General features: G+C 39.7%; 1 protein-coding gene across 8 annotated transcripts in view; it reads left to right on the forward strand.

Annotated features, from left to right (window-relative positions):
• Positions 1 to 13,980, forward strand: part of LOC139613020 (dynein axonemal heavy chain 11) — a 38,076-nt gene extending 24,096 nt beyond the window's left edge. For 3 of the 8 annotated variants that reach the window (XM_071469297.1, XM_071469298.1, XM_071469299.1), the window contains 23 exons: positions 540 to 722; positions 850 to 951; positions 1,059 to 1,193; positions 2,480 to 2,653; positions 2,798 to 3,033; positions 3,174 to 3,296; positions 5,690 to 5,894; positions 6,034 to 6,198; positions 6,418 to 6,558; positions 6,873 to 7,043; positions 7,452 to 7,574; positions 7,662 to 7,855; positions 7,947 to 8,095; positions 8,175 to 8,302; positions 8,629 to 8,856; positions 8,951 to 9,142; positions 10,189 to 10,317; positions 11,085 to 11,327; positions 11,426 to 11,608; positions 11,700 to 11,815; positions 12,006 to 12,118; positions 12,204 to 12,344; positions 12,461 to 13,980. In XM_071469297.1, the coding sequence (XP_071325398.1) occupies positions 540 to 722; positions 850 to 951; positions 1,059 to 1,193; positions 2,480 to 2,653; positions 2,798 to 3,033; positions 3,174 to 3,296; positions 5,690 to 5,894; positions 6,034 to 6,198; positions 6,418 to 6,558; positions 6,873 to 7,043; positions 7,452 to 7,574; positions 7,662 to 7,855; positions 7,947 to 8,095; positions 8,175 to 8,302; positions 8,629 to 8,856; positions 8,951 to 9,142; positions 10,189 to 10,317; positions 11,085 to 11,327; positions 11,426 to 11,608; positions 11,700 to 11,815; positions 12,006 to 12,118; positions 12,204 to 12,344; positions 12,461 to 12,708 (3,822 nt within the window). In that variant the 3' untranslated portion in view covers positions 12,709 to 13,980. The remainder of the gene's footprint in view (positions 1 to 539; positions 723 to 849; positions 952 to 1,058; positions 1,194 to 2,479; positions 2,654 to 2,797; positions 3,034 to 3,173; positions 3,297 to 5,689; positions 5,895 to 6,033; positions 6,199 to 6,417; positions 6,559 to 6,872; positions 7,044 to 7,451; positions 7,575 to 7,661; positions 7,856 to 7,946; positions 8,096 to 8,174; positions 8,303 to 8,628; positions 8,857 to 8,950; positions 9,143 to 10,188; positions 10,318 to 11,084; positions 11,328 to 11,425; positions 11,609 to 11,699; positions 11,816 to 12,005; positions 12,119 to 12,203; positions 12,345 to 12,460) is intronic. The other 5 variants (XM_071469295.1, XM_071469296.1, XM_071469292.1 and 2 more) reach the window with 4 other exon arrangements.
• The last annotated feature ends 631 nt before the right edge of the window (positions 13,981 to 14,611 follow it).

The raw sequence follows: 14,611 nt of genomic DNA on the forward strand, positions 1-14,611 counted from the left end.
TCTTTTCCAAAAGTGTATTTTAGGATTTTAGAGATATTATGTTTTTGAATGTATTAGTTGGTTGAATTTGGTTAAAATGCATATGCATCTGATGTAGCCCCTTTATATACACAATTAAAAAAAGATTGAGGACGGTATAAGCTAAAAAGCTTATTTTCACCGTGGCCCTTAACAGCTGGTGTGAGTGGTCAACAGGTAAAAAAAGAGAGGCAATTTTATATTTTACATAAATTACATATCTAAATGTAGTCATGTAGTCATAGTTAGGCCAGTGTGGTTTCTCAGTATCACTACATAGTCACAGAGTCTGGAAGTATGATCTTCCAGTATGGCTACTCATAAATTTCACATAACAGAGATTATTTCATTTGTATGGAGTTTAATGGAGAAAGAGATCAAATTATAACATTATTATGTGGGACTCTCCTTTACTCAATTTTTATTAGTATGGTATTTTTTGTAACAGCACCTAATGTATGTGCCCAGATTTCCAGTATGGGTACAAATGTATCCCCTGTGTTTGTGTTTATGTCTGTCAGGTGGATGATTTCCTGCAGGCCCTGGTGTCATATGACAAGGAGCACATCCCTGAGTCCTGTTTGACTGTGGTGAAACAAGAGTATCTGAGAAACCCAGAGTTTCACCCTGATCTAGTTCGGACCAAATCTACAGCTGCAGCTGGTCTCTGTGCCTGGACTATAAACATTGTCAGATACTATGAGGTCAGGCAACACCTACAGATCAGCTGTAGTTACAATAATAGTGAATACATTTTCTTTCATTTTTGCAAGAAGGTTTGGTCTTCATTGTGGAGATTTTTTTTTTATTGTGTGCCTAATTTGTTTATAGATCTATTGTGAGGTCATTCCAAAGAGGCATGCATTATCACAAGCTAATGCAGAACTAGAAACAGCAACAGCCAAACTGCTGTCAGTTCAAAAGAAATTGGCGGTGAGTGAAATGTTATTATTATACTTACTTAAGTCACTTAGTCTTAAAGCTAGATTTTCATAATCATGTCTAATTTCCATGGCTTCTTTTTTGGTTTGTTTCCCCAGGATCTTGATGCCAGTGTCCAGAGCCTAACAGCTCAGTTTGAAAGGGCCACAGCTGAGAAAATCAGTTGTCAGGAGGAGGTGGCATGTACCAACCAGACCATAGAGCTGGCCAACCGACTAGTCAAGGGCTTAGAGGTAAACAAGGAGAGAGAGAGTTTGGTGGTGTCACTGTGGCCGATCTGGCATAAAGTAAACTGTCAATTTGCCGGAGGCATGCATGGACAGGTGCTGGTAATCAAATTGCATCAATAATCTGGACTAGAAGTTGTTATGTCTTGGCAGCATAGCCTAACATTTGTATGAGTAGCTCAGGCAAAGGGAGATTTTACAGCCTGGCCCAGCAGCATATCATGGACTTGTGAGACAGGTAGAGAGGGCTGGACCACAGAAAACGCATGGCTGATCTGGGCAACTGGCTGGCTGAACAGTTTCCAAATCGAGAAAGGAAGAGAGATGGCAAGAATGCCACACTAACACTGCTCTCAGTCAGTGCAGTAGACTGTGTGTGTGTGTTTATGTGTGTGTGTATTTCTGTGCTAAAGTCCTTGCACAAGCCTTAGTTTGTCTGAGGTGTAATAATAATTAATTCTTAAGATTTTATTTTACAAAGTGTCATGGTGTACACTTGTATGGAATGTATGAATGTCTTGTATTGCATATATTTAAGTCTTTTGCGTTGCTGTGTGTGCCGTTTTGGGCTACAGTATCTATTATCTTCATGGATGCTAATAAGAAAAAAGATTGCCATTTCAGTGACCATTTTCCAAGTTCGACTTTCTTATTCGACAAAATAAATGTAGTTTGCATGGAACAGCTTGGCTTTTAAGCATATCAAGATAAATGTTTTGTCTTTATGGCATTGACCTGGAAGCAATAGTGTTCAGACTAATAAATCAGGCCGTCTATATTTAATCATTAACTTACCTCAAAGCCTCAACAGCTGTTGGAAATTAACAGTGTCTCAGCCCGGACTGAGTGATATTACAGGCAATCCATAATACATTAGAGTAAAATTATAGTGATTTTTAACTGTCTGAGAATTTATTATGTGACATATTCTAGATCCACATCCCCTTGTAAGAAAATGCCATGCATGATTTATTGTTGTAGGGCTGTCACAGTCATAGTATTGAAGGTTTAAATGAATGCTAAATTGATGCTAAGTGAATCAAACTTCTAAAGCTATTTTAAGGGAATTGCAGTTGTATGCTTTAGTGCTTACATTTTCTGAGTTTGTAAAATAAATGGAGTGAGAAGTTTCCCAGCAAGAAAATTTCACAGTGGTGTAGATTGGTCTTTAGTCTTTTGGTTTAAACATTCTTTAGAGGAATTATCCTTGTAAACCAGTTTTGTTTTAGTTTTTTTTGTATATATTTAATATTATTTTAAATTATATTAAGCTTGGTCTTTGTGTCTTGCAGTCAGAGAAGGAGCGATGGTCCAAAGCAATTGTTCAGTATGAAAAGCAACAGAAAACCCTGTGCGGTGATGTCCTCCTCACTTCAGCATTCGTCTCTTACATGGGTTATTTTACCAGGCAGTATCGTGTGGAGCTGCTTAACAATTCATGGATCCCTTTCCTTCGGTCTCAGAAGGTATGATCAGTTTTTTGCTGTTTTAGACTACAGTTGTTTAGAGAGTAAAATCTTTCTCTTTACAAATATCCACTGAAGCTCATCTGTCTCAGCTGACACTGGTGCTCCAACTAGAGTGACATCATTCCTTGGTTTCTGTTCCAGGTCTCTGCACCCCTGACAGACGGTTTGGATCCCATCCTCATGCTTACAGATGATGCCACTGTGGCTGCCTGGCATAACCAGGGTCTGCCAAATGATAGGATGTCCACCGAGAACGCTGCCATCCTGACCACCAGTGAGCGTTGGCCACTCATCATTGACCCACAGCAGCAGGGCATCAAGTGGATCCGAAACCAGCTAGGGTCAGAGCTGAGGGTGGTGCAGCTGAGACAGAAGGGGTGAGAAGGAGCTATCTATCTATTTGCAATCACACTGTCCTGTTTTAATATGCCAGGGAGTGCCAATATACCACAGAAATGTGCATGGCAAAATGCATTTGCTCTGTTTTTTTTTAATTCCATTGCTTTTGATTCAGCAGGTATCTAGATGTGATTGAACAAGCTCTTAGTTGTGGTGAAACAGTTCTGATAGAGAATCTACCAGAACAGGTAGACCCAGTCCTGGAGCCTCTACTGGGCAGACACACTATCAGAAGAGGAAGGTTAGTAGTGAAATTGTTACATTGCATTTACGTTATTGTGATTAGAAAGATAAAAGAAAAAACATACAGACAAGAATCATCAATATCAATATCACCTCACCAATAGAAAATTCTTTGTTTTGCTGCTGCACACCAAAAACATTTTAAAATCAATGTATGGTTTTTATATCCCTGTTGATACACAAGTCGATATCCCCACAACCCAATGTGTCTGTGGTGTGAGACAATAGGAGCAAATTTGCCAGATGGTTGAATCTCAGTGAGCATTGAAACACCAGTAAGACATGACTGAATGCATTATTATTGCCCACTCTTTAGATTATAAATGAATTTGTGGCACGTGTTCTGAATCCCTGAGGCCAACATATTGATTAGCCCCTCAAGAGGGGTGATAGATGTATATTTGTATGTTCATGTTCTTTAGATGTGATGAATATTGAACAGCTGAGCCTCAGTGTAAAAGCTGAATTGAGGACAGTCATGGTTATGTATAAGATTCTGTCTGCCACAAAGAGCTGGCATGTAGCACACTAAATTCACAGGTCCTCCATCATCATGGCAAACTCAATTCAGCTTCAGTAATTTCATAACCCTGATAGGTTATTTGCTGGCATTTTTCTGCATTTATTTATTTGGAAGAAGAATAATAGAAAACTTTACACTCACTGATATGACTCAATGCATCAAGATAATCTGTAATCATAACATGATGTCAAGTAGTGAGGTCATGTTTGACTATTTTGTGTCATTAAATTAGAAATAGGGCATTACCATGAATGCTACTTGACTTAAAATCCTTTTCAGCAACTTACACACACCCTCCAAACTTGAACTAGTGCACTTGTATTTGGTAAATCTATCCGATTTCAAACCTGATTTTTAAACATGACTACTGTTGCTCAATGAAATCCACTTCCTTTGTGGAGTTACCAGTTACCCCGAACAGAAATTTTCTAAACTGGACAATCTACAGAAAATAAATAGAAAATACTACATATTGATCTTCTGCTTTGACTTTCCCCTCAAAAATGTTTACACCTTTCTTGCACTCATCCATGTACTACTACTGCAACCATGACTACTGAGGATCTTGGTCCATGTTCTCTGAGCTTCTTCTGAAGTCCTGCCTGTCCAGATGTAACAATTCATCATAGTAAATCTGATTATAAGTTTATCCCTTGTAGATGACCCACACACTTGTTTCTGTCGATGATTAATACAACCCTCTGGGGCAGCCATGATGGATCTGGTAGGGCTCCACAGCTGAAGTTCATTAATAATTGGAATGTTGTAGAGTGTGAAGTAATGAATACTAATTATTCCTTTCATGGCTGACGGAAGACTACAAGCCAATCCATCAGCAAGGACTTTAATTTGGTGGAGTAATGGTTCTATCAATAGTACATTAATTCTGGCTTGTGAAGATATAGAGTTGAACCAGACCCAGGCCATGAGGAACCTGTGCTGTAAAATTGGGGCCTTGCCTGACATCTAAGGGGTAATTAGAGAAAAATGAAAAGCCACCAGGTTCGTCAAGCCAGTGCTAATTTAATTGAAATGCAGGAACAGATAAATATTGGCTGCTGTGGTGGTTAATATTTCATTTTTATTCAAGATTATTTGTCTACACTATAAGTGACATTTGGAGTCAGAGTGAAGTTCATCTGTTGAAGTTGCAAAGCACGAAAGTGTGAGGTGGACAAGCTCAAGTTCATAGAGACAGGGTTCAAGATACAGAGGGTTTGCCACAATTCAAATATTTTTCATCATCATCATCATCATCATCATCATCATCATCATTCTTTTTTTAATTTTAGAAATCATCTGCACCATCCTTTAGAGGAAAGTACTGGTGATATTTCTAATCATCCTCATTTTCTCACTTTGAAAGTTAATGCAATAAAACTTAATGATGGAAAGCCAAAACCAGCTAGAGCAGATTTAACTCTGTCGCTGTTTTGCAATCAGATTCTTTGTTCTTGTGAGGCAGAAAACAATAAGTATTATTTTGTTTATAGCTGTTTGTTTTGTAAACAATAGCTCAAAACTACATTCTACTAAAGAATGAATTTCTCGCTTTGTCTTTTAACATGAAGACTGTGTGACATGAAAAAGCTGGTGAATTGACCTTGAGTTGGGGTTCATTCCTCGAATAGATCTGAAGCTTCAATTGTCAAATAGCTCTGTACAGTATCTGCAAAGCTGAGTTTTGCTATGTGTTTTAAAGCACACTTCCTATTCTGTAACAGTCTCATAAAATCAACAGGTGTACCTTTCGTTTATAAAATTTATCAACAGTTAACTTTTCTTAAGAAATATAACAACACAGTAGTTACTGTCAGTCGATATTGGCTGTGGCTAATTTTTTCAAATTGTACTCTTCTGTTTTTCAGGTACATTCAAATTGGGGGCAAGGAGTGTGAATACAACAGTAACTTCAAACTCATAATGCACACTAAGTTGGCCAATCCCCATTTCCCTCCTGAGCTCCAGGCCCAGACCACCCTCATCAACTTCACAGTGACTCCAGCAGGCCTGGAAGAACAGCTGCTGGGACAGGTAGTGTCCCAGGAAAGGCCCGACCTGGAAGCCTTAAAGGTGATCCCTTAAGCATTTTATGACTGATAAATCTGCACTAAACCATTTAAATTTTTGTGATTTTAAATGCAAGACCACAATCTATATTAGGATAAAGAAAAATCCATAATTCTGAATTGTTTTATGTATGTTTCCCAAGATGAAGCTGACCACGCAACAGAACCACTTCAAGATTGAGCTCAAGAGATTGGAGGATGACCTGTTGAGTCGCCTCTCTGCAGCCTGTGGTAATTTTCTGGGTGATATATCTCTGGTGGAACAACTTGAGAACACCAAGAGCACAGCTGCTCATATTCAGTACAAGGTGAGGTTATTACACCGGCAGAGTCCCCTCAGTTCTAAGACTGTGGTCGAATGCATGTGTTTTTCAACACTCAAGTGTTTTTGAATGCCACACAACAGCAAGCACCTCATTTTATTGCATTAGCTGCAAATGATGTGTAGTTGGGAATATGTGTAATGAGAGGGTTTTGGAGCATGACTGAGAGCCTAATAGCTCATTTTGCGCAATTGGAACACGCAGGTGGTGGAGGCCAGAGAGAACGAGACAAAGATCAACGAGGCTCGAGAGCTATACCGCCCAGCAGCTGAGAGAGCGTCACTCCTCTTCTTCATCATCACTGACCTCAGCAAGATTAACCCCATGTACCAGTTTTCTCTCAAGGTGAAACCTTTACCCCTGAAGCACTCTCAGGGGACAAACATTGTTTTGTGCATCATTTCAAACAATACTCAACCTCCTTTGGGCAATATTCAGTTTTTGTTTTTTTTGTTTTTCAGTGCTGTTTGTGATTGTTGATTCTCTTAGTGATAAAGATGTTAGGCACAACCCTATCTGTACAAATCAACTTAAATGTGTGTTTCTTTAGCAGAATGTCAGCATTTGTTTCGTTCTCAGTCCAGTGCCGTGCTTGGGGTCATGGCTATATGTATGTATTCCTTATGATAGCACTAATCCTCCTGCTGGTTGTGTTCCAGAGCTTTAACTCAGTGTTTAACAAAGCGATGGAGCGTGCAGAATGGGACGAGGATGTGAGGACCAGAGTGCACACCCTCACTGAGGCCATCACCTATTATGTATTCCTGTACACCAGCCAGGGCCTGTTTGAGAGAGACAAGTTAACCTTCTTGTCACACATTGCCTTCCAGGTGAGGGACTCAGGGCCGCCTCAAAGGTGGGGCCTCCTGTCATCCTCATCAATCAAAGTACTTTTCTGCCCCCACATTAACTTCAATTAAAAGCAGTCAGCAGGACCATACGCTGCTATTGATTACCTCTCACACCTTGCTCCATAGCTGCTGTTCAGACAGTTGGTTCTGACAAGGGGGTTGGTTCTGATGGCATAATGCAATTATCTGTCATTGCGCCAACTGTTTTCATCCTAGAAACTGTGGTGCTCTGAAGGCTGTCCTTCATGTGGCACTTTTTCAGCCTGTAGCAGTTTACCTTGTCCCTTTGCCAGAGTTTTCTTCTAGCCTTCAGTTGTTGTGGAAATGACTGAAAAGAGATCAATGCAATACAGATCATTACAAACTGCTCTTGGTCCTTCCCCTCAGATTCTGCTCAAACAAGGCCTGATTGATGCTCATGAATTTGACTTCCTACTGCGTTTTCCTGTGGAAGCAAGCAAACTTAGTCCTGTGCCCTTCCTCTCTCCATATACTTGGGGAGCCATTAAGGTACCATACAGACTATTAACATTTAAACACTACTTACCATTTTACATTGCTAAGGGATGTATTACAATATCTGTTATTTGGATATAGACAATTTCTACAATGGAGAATTTCAGTGGACTGGACAGAGACATGGAGAGCTCACCAAAGCGCTGGAGGAAGATTGTTGAATCCAGTTGTCCTGAAAAGGAAAGACTGCCCCAGGACTGGAAGAACAAGAGTTCCCTCCAGAAACTCATTATCCTTCGAGCACTTCGCCCTGACAGGATGACCTATACACTTAGGTGAGTAAATGATCAAATTATATTTGTCTTTGTAAGCATTGAACAGTATTCTGTACAGTTCACTCTGCTTTTTGACAATGTTTCCTGGCAGGAACCTTGCGGAGGAGAGCATGGGAAAAAAATATGTGGATGCTGTCAGGCTGGAATTTGACAAGTTGTATGAGGAAAGTGTCCCTTCAACCCCGGTGTTCTTTATCCTCTCACCTGGAGTGGATCCACTCAAAGATGTAGAGAAACTAGGTACTATGCTTGTTGTCTGTTATTTATGCATCCCAATCACTTGGTGGGGAAAAATATTCAAAATATTCTTTCTTTGCAGGTTTGAAGCTGGGATTTTCCATTGACCAGGGCACTTTACACAATGTGTCCCTGGGACAAGGACAGGAGGAGGTAGCTGAAAGGGCTCTGAGGAATGCTTCTAAACTTGGACACTGGGTCATTCTCCAGGTGGGGAATTTCACTATTCAGTGTCTAGATTACTGTAGTGATTTCAGGCTGCTCTTCCAGCCGGCCTGTAATGCATCTAATGATATTATCTCACCCTCTGAGCAGGGGAAATAAACTCAATTTGGTTCAATAAAAACATAATTGGTTAGATCAGCTCCATAAATGCCTCCTTTAAAGGGAGCCAAGTGAGTCACTGCAGGTTTTCTTACTAATTCAGAACACCATGAGATGTTTTTTGAAATGAATCTTCCTCATACGAAACACATACATAAACTTTAACTAATTTATTTCATCATCTTATAACATTAACTTTTTTTAATATTTAGAACGTACACCTCGTGGCTTGCTGGCTGCCCTCTTTAGATGCTCTTCTGGAGACAGCAGCGGTGGACAGTCACCCAAACTACAGGGTTTTCATCACTGGGGAACCAGCACCAAGCCCTGAGAAACATGTGATCCCCAGAGGCATACTGGAGAATGCCATCAAAATCACCAATGAGCCACCCACTGGCATGAATGCCAGTCTGCATGCAGCCCTCAACAATTTCAGTCAAGTCTGTTGAATTTATATTTATATTTAATTTCTAAAAATGAATTACATTTGATAGCATTCACTATAATCTATTCTTGCACTCTCTCTCTTTTCAGGACACTCTGGATATGTGTACCAGAGAACAGGAGTTCAACTCGATGTTCTTCTCCCTCTGCTTCTTTCATGCTTGTGTTACAGAGCGCCGCAAATTTGGTTCCCAAGGGTGGAACCATAACTACCCCATCAGCACCAGAGACCTCACCATCTCGGCAAATGTCTTGTACAACTACTTAGAGGCCAACGCCAAAGTATTTTTAACACTATTTTTTTCAACATTTTATATTTTACTCATATTTTTATTGATATAAGTTTTAACTTTTAATTTGTTTTGTACTACTACTTTCTTAAGCTGTGTAAATTTATAATGATAATGGTGTTTGTAGTGGCATTATTGTCAGACAGGGATGCTGAATTACAGTACAGTGTCTCCAATTACTTATTGAAATCTTTTGTTCCACTGTTATTTGTGAAAAATGTTCATTCCCATATTTTTTTCTACATTTCTTCTCTTTTAACACAACCTATAATTTAGCTTTATTTCATGAAGACAAAAAATCCATTCTTAGGGTGCTGCACCCCTCACAACTCCTAATGTATTTCTCTTAGAACTCCTATTACTCTGGTCACAACCAATTATGTCTCCTAGGTATTCTGCCCTCCAAAAACGAATGTCCTTCATTATGTTAACCAAACAGTAACCTGTATGTGCGTATACAGAGAATTCATTAGGAGGGCAATGAAGCGTTATCCTAAATGTAATTACATGCAGCCAATGTGACAGTTCACAACGCTACATAAGTGATCACTGCAATTAGAGCTGATGAAGGAAGCAATTTGCAAAACAATACAGGTACAAATGATTGTGAACCTCCAGCTTTTGTAATTTGTTATGAATCACAGGTTCTTTTCTTCCTCCTTCACCCTCACGGATCATAATCTCCCGCTGAGGAAAAGACTCTTCTGTCATACCTTAGATCAGTGTGTGTGTAAAGAAACATAATTTTGTTACATTTCCCTACAGTTATCATTATTAAAAGAGCTCATTTGGTAGCAGATCATATGGATAGATACCGCTTGTTTGGAAGTAGTGGAATAATGCAGAAGAGATGAGATGATCCTGAAATATCATTGTAACATGTACAAAAAAAAAATCATTTCAGATCATTTAAATAACCATTTAAATTGTTTTGAATAACCTCTGTTTTCAGTCTTTATAGTGCATTTAATTATTTAAAGGCAACAGTACTGTAATTTTTGCAAAGTTGTGTTTGTCTGCAAAGTAAATATATTTTAGTCCATGCAGGTGCCTTGGGAGGACTTGTGTTTTCTTTTTGGAGAAATCATGTATGGAGGACACATCACTGATGACTGGGACAGAAGACTGTGTAAAACGTATCTACAAGAATTCATGCATCCAAAAATGGTGAGTCAGTCTTGTTGCAATTTAAGAAGGATCTATTCATCTTTTGTGTGTTTGGTTTAAAAAAAAACATTGCACTAGAAATTGTAAATGATTTCACTTAATAATTTTGTTTTTTAATTGAACATTTTTTAATTTCATTCAACTCATTGAATGCAATTCATTTGGATACAAACTTGACGTAGGCTCACGTTCAATTCTGTGATTCTTAGTGTTGATGTCAAGGTAAAGGGTGCCCTCTTGGGATGTAAACCTAAACTGCAATATTGCATTTAAAGCCCTTGCTGCTACTTATTTTATTGCCCTCACCAAGGTATGTGAGTGTTACCACTCTGTGCATTGCACCACATTTTGCTGCCAGCTGCCACATGACACACCACTAAAGGTAATTCAGCAGATTATTTGGTACTTTTAGATGATAGATGTTTCAGTTGGAATTAATCTGTTTCACTCCCACTGAGCACTGATTAGCCCTCTGTCAATTTACCTTTATTATCAGGCTATGCCACCACTCTTCCTCCCAAAAAGCAGTTTGAACAATCAGACATCAATCAATGTGTCTTGTTGTAAGTGCCACAAAAGGCTTTTGCATGCACAGCTGTCCACCACACTGAGCAACACACAGGATAAGCTTTGCTTGCATTAAGCTGTGCTAAGATTTATGCAGGTGGTTTAGGTTAAATTTCTATTGTCACCATTTTTGCTGTACATTGGATATTGTGCTGTACTGTATTTTTTAATCTTTGTATTCTTAAATTTTCAACTCCTAGTTTGAAGGAGAGCTCTTCCTGTGTCCTGGGTTCCTGGTTCCTCCATTCATGGACTGTAGTGGTTACCACAGTTATATTGATGAGCATCTCCCATCTGAGAATCCAACTCTGTATGGTCTACATCCAAATGCTGAGCTCGAGTGCCTCACTGTCACCTCAGACAACCTCCTAAGGACTCTGCTGGAACTGCAGCCACAGGACTCCTCCAGAGGGAAGGGGGCAGCTCAGAGCACAGAGGAGAAGGTGTGAAGGCAGAAAGAACCATTACTGGAAAAAAAGCAGCTGAGAATACAATGACCTACCTACATAGATAACCTTACCATGTTTATTGTATCTGTCAGGTCAAGTCTGTCATCGAAGACATCCTTGACAAGCTTCCTGAAGAGTATAACATGGCAGAGATAATCTCAAAGACGACAGAGCGAAGCCCCTACATTTTAGTGTGTTTCCAGGAGTGTGAACAAATGAATCTCCTACTTGCAGAAATAAGGAAGTCCCTTAATGAGCTGGATCTTGGTCTGAGGGTACAGTCTACTTTGACATGTACTGTTAACATAACCCTGTTCTATCAACAGTAAGATCTTGTGTCATTAAAGAGGATTTCTCTGTCCACAGGGAGAACTCACCATCTCTGCCAGTATGGAGACTCTGCAGTCTGCCCTGTTCAATGATTCTGTGCCAGCTTCCTGGGCCAGACTGGCTTATCCCTCCACTAAAACTCTGGCACTATGGTAAATACTCTTTTCAAATAAAAGCGCATCCTATTCTCCATTTTTCCCTTTACCATGTTTCTCCATGACACTGCAAAACAAAAACTGTTTTTAAATAGAAAAAACATCTTCAATCATAAAGCCAATATTAGGGTGACCCTTGCAGACACAGTGTAATGGCGTCAAACAATGTTTTTTTTTTGTTTTATAGGTTTAGTGATCTAATATGTAGCTGTCGTGAGCTGGACAGCTGGACTCAAGACTTTGTTCTACCTGCAGTTGTTTGGCTCTCAGGACTCTTCAACCCACAGTCCTTTCTCACAGGTGAGGACCCAGTCTGTGAACGGGACGATGATTTAGATGACAAGTGCATCAGAAATATTAACATACCGATTTATTTTATTTCCAGCTGTGCTGCAGAGCATCGCACGCAAGAATCAGTGGCCCCTGGATAAAATGACTCTGACCGTGGATGTAACAAAAAAGGCAAAAGACGACTTTGGACATCCACCACGGGAGGGGGCATACATCCACGGACTCTTTATGGAAGGTTAGAATTAATCAGCCTTAACATTGCTTCAGTAGTGTCTGCTGCAGTCAATTAAGTTCCATCAACATACATAAGTTTTTGAAACATATGCTAATCTCTGTCCTGTGTCCGTCTAGGAGCACGCTGGGACACTCAGTCTGGGGTCATCTGCGAGGCGGTTCTCAGAGATCTTACCCCAGCCATGCCAGTGCTGTATGTTAGAGCTGTGCCTGCAGAGGAGCAAGAAGTCAAGAGTACTTATGAATGTCCAGTGTACCGCACTAAGCAGCGTGGGTCCACGTATGTTTGGACCCTCCACCTCCGAACCAAACAACCTCCTGCCAAGTGGATAGTAGCTGGAGTGGCACTGCTGCTGTCTGTGTGAGACGGTGGGAGTGTCAGGCAGTGAGTCCTGAAGTGTTTTATAATATTTACCAACAGTATTCTGAAAAAAGTGTTTTCACATTGTGAACACAGCGTATTGAATCATGGGCTGCAATAATTTTCCTCTTTATCATGTTTTGTGATAATTACTAATATAACAGACTCAATTATACACTTTTAATCTTTCTTTTAATCTTACTAATATTATGTCCAGTTTGGTTTTTTTTGTAGTGTGTGTGCATGTGAATGTGTGTGTGTTTTAGATTTAAAGATAAAGTAAATAAAGAAGTGGAGATACATGTTTAGCAAGTGTTGAATCTGTTGTGTCTGTGTGCGACACTGTTGAACCTCTCCCCTGAGATGGTTCAGTCTGGGCATGATTTGTTGGGAGCTTATGTCTCCATTTTAGACCATGTAATTCTGGATAAGGAGCATATTTTATTGGAAGGTCAGGATTAAAAAAGCTCTCTGGCTGCCCTCTACTAACTGAATGATACACAATGCCGTCTGGAGGGTTCCCGGACAGAATTCCCAGGAGATGATGTGCATGGTCGCTATTGACTTTTAAATGAGGTGCATTTGACATTGACCTTTTGTATGGCAGAGGATGAATACTAACAGACTAATGTAATTCATTCAGCTGGGCCTGTTGGCGAAACCTATTCAAAGACACTGATAGCTTTCTATGAGAATGCAACACATTAGATTACCCATCCTTTATCTGTCTGCACTCTCTGTTAGCATCTGATTAACTTAATAAGAACCAAATAAAACCTTTAACTTTGAATGAGCCAGTTTTCTTATCTAAAATGTTATTTTTTTTAAGTGATTTAGTTGAGATTAATTGAAAACCAAGATGTTCAGATCAAAGTTTGACTGTATTAGGCAGATGTTCTGAAGGAGTACACATAATGTTTAATATGCTTTTAAGTCTCCTTTATATCAGATACATTAAACTATTTCAGAAGCTCCAGAGGTAAGGCTGCGATCATACAGCACAGTAGTACACTGAAAAAAATATTTTTAATCAATATAAAGTAAAGGTGATGAGTGGAAACTTTGTAGAGCCACGAAAAGAAGAGATAATGACTGAACAAATATAGGTTGTATTTATTATTCAGAACAAGCTTTTTTTACGCTCTTATTGCTTTTTGAACGGTCTTTTTTTTTTTTTTTTTGTAAATAGACTGTTAGAGTAGCACTTTATGATATCAATACACACTGGAAGAAACAGGACAGGTGTAATATCTGCTACAGTAAACAAGTGACATTATGATGTACAATTTACAGCCACTGAATCATCAATTGGATGGAAATCAGCATTCTTATCTACCCGAATGAGATTTTCTCCAACTCTAATAACTGCTGTGTTGCTCTTAATTTCTCCCTGCAGCCAAAGTGGCTACAGACAGACAAGTGGAGGATGGAGGATTGATACTGTGTATTGTATTGCACAGGGGAAATGAAGAACCAGTCTTCCTGTAGTTTCTCTTCATCTGCCCTCTCTTCCCCTCATTAGCACGCCATCGCAGCTAGCCAGTCATTTGGTGACAGGGAAATGATACAGTGCTGGCAGTGTTTGGGAGGAAATGGCAGGGTACGGGGCCCAGCGCAGCAGGGGTTGTGCCACAGATAGTCACGTTAAAGGCCAAGCAGGACACCTGGTTAAAGTCAGCAAGGGCATCTGGGTCACACCTCCGCCTCACAGCACCCAATGAAGACATTGTGTACTAATGGTTTTGTTATCCAAAAAAAATGAACAAGGATCCCACAATTGTAGCTTTGGTAGGTCTTGTGTTTATGTGAAGAAACAAGTTCTCATCAAGTGAAATACTGGGCGTTGACAGAACAAGTCTCCAGCTGTTATATTTTTATATACTGGAACAAAAAAAACCTACCCATAT

This window comes from Trachinotus anak, unplaced genomic scaffold (assembly GCF_046630095.1).
Source record: "Trachinotus anak isolate AG129_WGS33_773 ecotype Australia unplaced genomic scaffold, CSIRO_AGI_Tana_v1 ptg000032l, whole genome shotgun sequence".
NCBI lineage: Eukaryota > Metazoa > Chordata > Actinopteri > Carangiformes > Carangidae > Trachinotus > Trachinotus anak.